General features: G+C 51.6%; 1 protein-coding gene across 2 annotated transcripts; it reads left to right on the forward strand.

Annotated features, from left to right (window-relative positions):
• Positions 1–327: 327 nt before the first annotated feature.
• Positions 328–6,922, forward strand: RNF25 (ring finger protein 25). Of its 2 annotated transcripts, none has more exons than XM_060106006.1 (10): positions 328–394; positions 3,065–3,139; positions 3,381–3,483; positions 3,576–3,643; positions 3,742–3,811; positions 4,979–5,050; positions 5,139–5,282; positions 5,620–5,712; positions 5,986–6,120; positions 6,324–6,922. In XM_060106006.1, the coding sequence occupies exons 1-10, from the start codon at positions 354–356 to the stop codon at positions 6,900–6,902; spliced, it is 1,380 nt and encodes a 459-aa protein (XP_059961989.1). In that variant the 5' UTR covers positions 328–353; the 3' UTR covers positions 6,903–6,922. The 2 variants fall into 2 exon arrangements, with proteins under 2 accessions (XP_059961989.1, XP_059961990.1); XM_060106007.1 differs by having other exon boundaries at positions 5,623–5,712.
• The last annotated feature ends 491 nt before the right edge of the window (positions 6,923–7,413 follow it).

Here is a 7,413-nt window from a genome sequence, read left to right on the forward strand (position 1 = left end):
CGCCCCTTCTGGCTGCCTTCGTATTTTGCCTGACTTATCGTTCTTATCGTGGGACTTATCGTCCCACCCCCACTGCCGGTCTCTTTCGACTCACATTGTTACCAATTTTACTCGCTAGAACTGGTCAGAGGTTCGGAGGAACAGGCGTTCAGGGGTGTGGGAGAGACGGTGGGCCGCCCATAGGCACTTCCTAAGGCATTTCCGAGCCATCCCTTGGCCCTCAGGACCATCTAAGGACCGCGAGTCTGCGGTTGCCTAGAAACGGCCACGAGCTACTCTCCCTCCACTGCTTTACTTTCCGCCTCCAACTGCCCGGAGGCTGTTTCCGGTTCCGGCTGTGGGCCGCAGAAGACATGGCGGCGTCTGCGTCGGCAGCTGCAGGGGAGGAGGACTGGTAACTTTGGGGTCATGGGCTTTGGAGGACCGTCTGGATCCGGTCCGGGGGACTAGCGGCAGCCGCGGACGGTCCGTACGGCGGGCGCGTGCGGCTGGGCGAGGGATGAGGGATGGCAGAGACGCTTACATTTCTTCCTAAGAGAGTTCTGGACTGGGGAGCGGGTGGGTGGAGGGGCACTGGTCTGACCCGGAGGAGACCGCATCAGCGCCGGCCTGGCTAGTTCGGGCCGCGCCTTATCAGGTTCGATCCTCCGGCTTCACCCCGTCCCATTCTCGCTTTCTGAAGTGGATCTGCTCACGGTCCCGGGGGATGCCTGTTTATCAGATCTCCGCCCCCCTCCCCGGCCCTTTTACTTCCCAGAACCGATGTCCTCCAGTTCCCGTCCCCCTTTTCCCTCGGACCAGACTATTTCCTCTGAGGCTTTCCTCAACCTTCTCCCTTCTCGACAGCACTAATGAGGACTGTTGTGTGAATAAAGCTTTACACCTCACGAAAAGCGCTCCTAGTCCTTCTCTCAAGCATTCTTCACAAGGGCCCAGAACATGGAAGGACTCTGGGATTTGGAAATAGATAAATGTGGGTTCACATCATATTTTATTAGCTGTGTGATGCTGACCAGGCCACCTAGCTTCTCAGCTGTAAAAAAAAAAAAAAAAAAAAAAAAGTGGGTGTGGCATCCACCTCAGAGAAGGATCTGAGAGGATCAAGATGGATTTGTAACATACCTAAGCCTCCTTTTCATTAATAACTCTGAGGTGTAGGCACCTGAGGAGACTAAATGAGGCCTGAAGAGGTAAAATGAGTTGCCAAAAGGTACATAGTTATGGCTAGGAATCCAGGTTGTCAGACTCCAAACCTTAGGTTCTTAGTTCTAGGACATTGTAGTTCCACTCCCCCCCCTTTTTTTTTTCCGCGGTACACGGGCCTCTCACTGTTGTGGCCCCTCCTGTTGCGGAGCACAGGCTCCGGACGCGCAGGCTCAGCGGCCATGGCTCACGGGCCCAGCCGCTCCGCGGCATGTGGGATCCTCCCGGACCGGGGCACGAATCCGTGTCCCCTGCATCGGCAGGCGGACTCTCAACCACTGTGCCACCAGGGAAGCCCTCCCCTTTTTTTTGTCACCATCTTACCACCATCCCATTTCATATCTCACATCCAGGGCCCAAGTCACAGGTAGGGTGGGTGAAGTATTGAAGGGCTTCTTGATGGAGGCTACACCTCAGTGTTTCATTGGTTCAGGGAGCCCAGCCAGTGCTAGCCTTTTTTGAGACCATCCAGAGTTGCTGTTTTCAACCTATTCAGGGGGAATTTAAGATTCTGAGGGGACACATTGTGCCTTGGCGAGGGCCGTATTGATTGTACAACCAGCCTGCGGTGCTCTAAGACTCCAACGCTCATGTCAACCAGAAGTACTCAACTGTTAGCTACATTATCTATTTATATTTTCAGATATCTGCCTAAGACTTTAAAAATTTTTGAGAATCACTCTATATATACATACACATACGCATGTATACACACCCACACCCACACACACATATATGTCACACTAGGGCAGCCCTGCTCTTGGTGAAGAAGGGGCAATATAACTATAAGAAAGCAAACCAAGTATGTATCTTTCCATGTATTATCTGGGTAAAGCTGTGGCCTCAAGCCAGTAACTCATCTTCAGTGGCATTACAACTGCTGTTTCTGTGATTAAACATGTGTGTCCTCTAAGGGATGGCAGGGACACTGACATCTCTTCCTAAGAGAGTTCTGGACTGGGGAGCAGGTGGGTGGAGGGGCCACTGGATCCTGACCTGCACAAGTTGATCTAGATCAGTCAGACAGCAGGGATCATAAATACATTCAATATTAACTACAACCTTCTCTCTTTCCTTTTAAGGGAGAAGGTTAATACAAATAGGAAGAAAAAAGAACACATACTAGCTACTATGGCCAAGATACTATTAGGCACTTGACATCACCTTTCATCCTCACGATAACTGTGGAGAGTGGGTGGTAATATCTATGTGGTGCACAGGGTAATTCAGGCTCACAGATATAAGTAACTACTCAGATGACATAGCTGGTAAGTGATTGGTACCTGTTACTCATTCCAAGGCCGATGGCTCTTCCACTACAGCACAGCCTTTACAGCATGTAGACCTGTTCTGTTTAGGTTGGTATCTCCTTTGAGGAGGTTTACAGTGACTGGTATTGGCAGTGTGTATAGACACTAGGATCCATGAACGGTGTAGGGAAAGCCAGGAGTGGTATTGGTAACCTTAATGCTAATCAATCGATGTCATATTTCTGGGTCAGAGAGATGGCCACTAAGGAACAACCAACAGTACAATGAAACTTATACAGGGAGTCAGGAAACCTAGCTTGGGTCTCAGTCCTCCCTCTGTTAAGCCTTGAGATTTGGGCTAGTCTTTTCACCTTCTTGGGAATCTGTTTCCTCATCTATTGGCAGAAATGATCTGTAAAACTCTGATTACTGTGCTTTCTACCTGGCCACTTGACAAATTAAGGTAACATGTTTCCCCCATTTTTATGGAGGTTAGCAAGAGAATCCACTCATGCAGATTGCCATTTTTCTACAAAGCCAGCCTTCATTGGCCTTAGTAGGCTTTAATAGGGAGAGTTGTAATGGTAAGTCAATCTCCCCTGTCTCTCCAGGGTCCTTCCCTCTGAAGTTGAAGTGTTAGAGTCTATCTATCTGGATGAACTACAGGTGGTCAAAGGAAATGGCAGGTACGTATTCAACTAGAGGTGGGCAGGAGTCCCCTTGGTAGTAAGAGGATTCCATGCAGTATCTGTGGGCCTTGATTTGAGATAGTATTTCTGTCATGTAGACAGTCTGTTCCTTTAATCACCCCAAAGAAAGAGCCTGATGCTCACTTCCTCTGCCCGCTTTACTCTCTCACCCCCATCCTCCCCAGCTCTCAAGTCCCTGCCCAGTCACATCCCAGGTCTCCACTTCATCCACCTGCAGATCATCACCATGGGAGATCTACATCACCCTGCACCCCGCCACCGCAGAAGACCAGGATTCACAGTATGTCTGCTTCACTCTGGTGCTTCGGGTCCCAGCACAGGTGAGGCCTCTACATTATGGCAGCAAAGGGAGGCAGGGGAGAGGCCTTGGGGTAGAGTGCATTAGCGGTAGCATGGTATTTTCTCTCTCTAGTATCCCCATGAGGTGCCACAGATCTCTATCCGTAACCCCCGAGGACTCTCAGATGAACAGATCCACAAGTAAGTCGGGCTGGTCAGAGCAGGGAAAATTTGGGATACAGCTCAGTCTGGTGAGGGAAGGGGGCAGGCCTAATGTTTGCTTTGCCCTCTCCCCACAGGATCTCACAGGCGCTGAGCCACATGGCTGAGGCTGGGCTGGGTACTGCCATGCTCTATGAACTCATCGAGGTGAGAGGTGTGCTAGCCTGGGGAAATGTCCTTGTCTTCCAGCTAGAGCAGTTTCTTTCAAGGGAGGCCGTGGGCCTAGAATCTTAAATATGTCTGGAGACATTCATTTAGTTCTTGTTTAGGTAAGCCTAAACTGCTCCAGAAAGGTGAGACTCTCTTCTGTTTCAAAGAATCTCCCCAAAGACGGTTCTATAGCTTCCCCAAGTTGCCTATTCCAGCATCGTGACAGAAAATTTTTTTTCCTCTTTAACTTGAATTTTTTGTGCTTCATTATCAGTGCATTTCTTTTTCTCTTGGCATTGGCAACTGAAAATGGCAAGAGATCTTGCCTGGAGGGTCTAGCCATACATGAACATTTGAAGGCTAGTCTGTCATTGGAGCTGACTAGAAAAAGTCATGGTTCTTTTCCTCAAAGAGTTTCTACCCTAGTAAAGGAAACAACCCACATGAAACTATGCCTAGAGCTACAAGTTAATATACACAGCTAACTTTTGTTGTTTGAGATCAAAAACACAAATACAGTCTTGTTTTCCTCTACTTTGAGTTTTTAAGAAAAATGTTCAGAAAAGAATGAAGGTGGGTGGCCTGGAGTCAGAGTGGGCATAGACCACTGTAGCATTTCTGAGTCAGGCCTCCACGATGCAGCTCTGAACTTTGTGGAATTCCAGAGTATTAGCTATTAAACAACAGTGCAAATGCGTATTTCATAGCTCAACCTGATGCCTTTTGAATTCTCTGTCCGTTTGGGGTGTCCATGCCTTCACTTTCTTTCTGAAAGCTGACTCCAGAACAGGCTCATTGAGGGAGTGATATTCAAAGGGGGATAACCAGGAAAGGCCTCCCAGAAGATGTGAGTTTTAATTGAACATTTTTTACTCTCTAAGGTGTTTTATTTTCATCCCCAAGATGTGTTAAAAGTGACTTAATGAGTGGAAAAACAATTAAATTGGATTTTGAAGCTGGGTAGATTTGGGGGGAGGGGTGTGGGCATGGAGGAGGATTGATTCCAAGCAGAGGGAGCATCACCAAGACAGAAATGCACGAACACAAGGCAAAACTGGCTCGGTGGGAGACGGCCCGCCAGTCACTCCTGGGAGTAGTCAACAAGCTTCACTCACAGTTCTGGCCCCTGCCTCCCTATTTGAACAGTGTCTTCTCTCCTCTCAGAAAGGGAAGGAAATTCTCACAGATAACAACATCCCCCATGGCCAGTGCGTCATCTGCCTCTATGGTTTCCAGGTGGGTTACTCTCTTGGGACCTGGGGGTCGGCTGTGACAGACAGTGGAGGGCTCGGGGCGAGCTCTGACACAGTGCCTTGCCCTCCAGGAGAAGGAGGCCTTTACCAAAACCACCTGTTACCACTACTTCCACTGCCACTGCCTGGCTCGGTACATCCAGCACATGGAGCAGGAGCTGCAGGCCCAGGGGCGGGAGCAGGAACGGGAATGGCAGTACGCCGCAACCAAACAGGTCGACCTGCTGGCCCTGCTCGCTTGACCTCATACCCTCTTCTATCGCTCCACTCCAGGGCCGCCTTAGCCTTTTCAGGGTCATAGGTACCTCTGAGATCAACGAAAGCTCACCTTTGTCCAGGAAAAAGGGGCATCCTTATACCTACACGTAATCATATTGCACACGGTTTCAGAGGGTTCCCAGGCCTCTAGTTAGGCAGCCCCTGCTTTGCTCCCCCTCACTGCTGAACAGGTATTCCTATGCCCCTCCGTCCCAGCCCTCTACAGATGAGGCTGGGCAGCTGGCAAGCACCCTAGGCTGGGAAGCAGGGGTGCGATTTCGCCTCTCTTTTCAGAAGGCCGTTGGTGTGCAGTGCCCGGTGTGCAGAGAGCCACTCGTGTACGATCTTGCCTCGCTGGAAGCAGCCCCTGAACCCCAGCAGCCCGTGGTAAGGGAACTCGCTGCCAATCTGAGCCAAGAATAATGGCATCTTGTCTGCTTTGAATGGGGCCTCTGGAGTTGGCCTCAAGCTGCCTGGGCCCTCTCCGTAAAGCCGTGGCCCCCAGCAGAAGTCCAAGACTCTGTTTGGGAGCCCAGTCTGAGGGATAAAACCAAGAACCTTGAGCAGATCTCCTGAGGCAGTCCTGGAAGAGCCGGGGTTTCAAGTCTGCCTTCTCCTGTTGATTCTTCTCTCCGTGCCATTCTGCTCCTTTCCCTCCAGGAGCTGTACCAGCCCGATGCAGAGAGCTTGCGCCAGCAAGAAGAGCGCAAGAGGCTCTACCAGAGACAGCAGGAGAGGGGGGGCATCATTGACCTTGAGGCTGAGCGTAACCGGTACTTCATCAGCCTCCAGCAGGTGAGGGAAGGGTTTCCCACTCCTCCCCTGATGACCCCAACCTTCCTACCAACACCCCTCTGCCGTGGCCCTCGGGTGAGCTTTGTTCTACCCTGGGAGGTTATAGGCGGATGGCGGTCGGCTCGGATTCTAGGTGAGGGGCCTGCGGTTCCCCGCTTTGAGGAATTGCATCCCCTTCACTGCATCTGCTCACTTCCTTCTAGCCTCCTGCCCCTTTGGAACCCGAGTCAGCTGTAGATGCCTCTGGAGGATCCCACCCACCCAGTACCCTTGCCACAGAACAGTCCACCTCATCAACTGCTCAGACCACCCTGTCAGCTCCTCTGCCTGTGGCCTCCCAATACACATGTGAGAAGATTCCAGGGGCTAGGCCAAATCAGCAGAAGCTGGGCGAGACCCAGAAAGCTATGCTAGAGCCTCCCCGGGCCAGTCGAGGTCCCTGGAGACAGCCCGAACGGAGGCATCTAAAAGGAGGGGAGTGCAATGCCCTCAAAGGTACCAGTGACACCCAGGAACTGCCACCTCCTGAGGGGCCCCTCAAGGAGCCTATGGACCTAAAGCCAGAGTCCCGTAACCAAGGGGTTGAAGGCCCTCCCCAAGAAAAGGGGCACGGCAACTGGCAGGGTCCCCCGCCCCGCAGGACTCGCGACTGTGCCCGCTGGGAGCGCTCCAAGGGTCGGACACCAGCTGCTTCCTACCCCCACCTGCCTCGGGGTCGGGGAGCCTACCGGCCTGGTCCTCGAAAGGAGCCCGTGAGCCTCGAATTGGAGGATGGTTCCTAGCAGTACTGTGGGGGGTGGTGGGGGGACAATAAAGAGATTGGCCTTGTTTGGCTTTCCTTACTCAGTAGTGCCTAGCCTGTGAAGTATGGCTCTCTTTCTAAATTCCCAGCAAGACGAGCATGGCAGAGTAGCCACAATCTTGCTCTGAGGTCTGTTCTCCCAGGAAATCGGGCTCTGGATAAAGAGAAGTCTGACATCTCAGCTAGTATAGTGGATTCCAAGGAAAACTAGTGGAGGCCAACATTTAAGAAGAATATGCAGGACCCACCCTGCCCCATAACCCACTGTGCATACACCCACATCTATCTATACTTGACTGTCTTGAGGTGGAGGATGGTACTTTCCTGTTTACTACAGTCTCTCTTCTTCCCCCTTTGTCTAAGGCAGGCTGTGCCCCCAGCATTTGCCTATGTGGACACCTGATGGCCCCTGAAGGCATCTGTGCTTATAGCCCCTGCTTTGTTCCTGAAGTGCCAACACCAGAAGGTAGGAGGGAGGTCAGAGAACGGAG

This window comes from Mesoplodon densirostris, chromosome 8, assembly GCF_025265405.1.
Source record: "Mesoplodon densirostris isolate mMesDen1 chromosome 8, mMesDen1 primary haplotype, whole genome shotgun sequence".
NCBI classification, from domain to species: Eukaryota; Metazoa; Chordata; class Mammalia; order Artiodactyla; family Ziphiidae; genus Mesoplodon; species Mesoplodon densirostris.

What these genes read in the sequence shown, in the direction of transcription:
- RNF25 (XM_060106006.1), top strand. Translation starts at nt 354, where the DNA reads ATGGCGGCGTCTGCGTCGGCAGCTGCAGGGGAGGAGGACTG. An exon ending in TGCTCTATGAACTCATCGAG is followed by an intron (nt 3,812 to 4,978) that starts GTGAGAGGTGTG and finishes CTCTCCTCTCAG; the next exon opens with AAAGGGAAGGAAATTCTCAC. An exon ending in CTGAACCCCAGCAGCCCGTG is followed by an intron (nt 5,713 to 5,985) that starts GTAAGGGAACTC and finishes CTTTCCCTCCAG; the next exon opens with GAGCTGTACCAGCCCGATGC.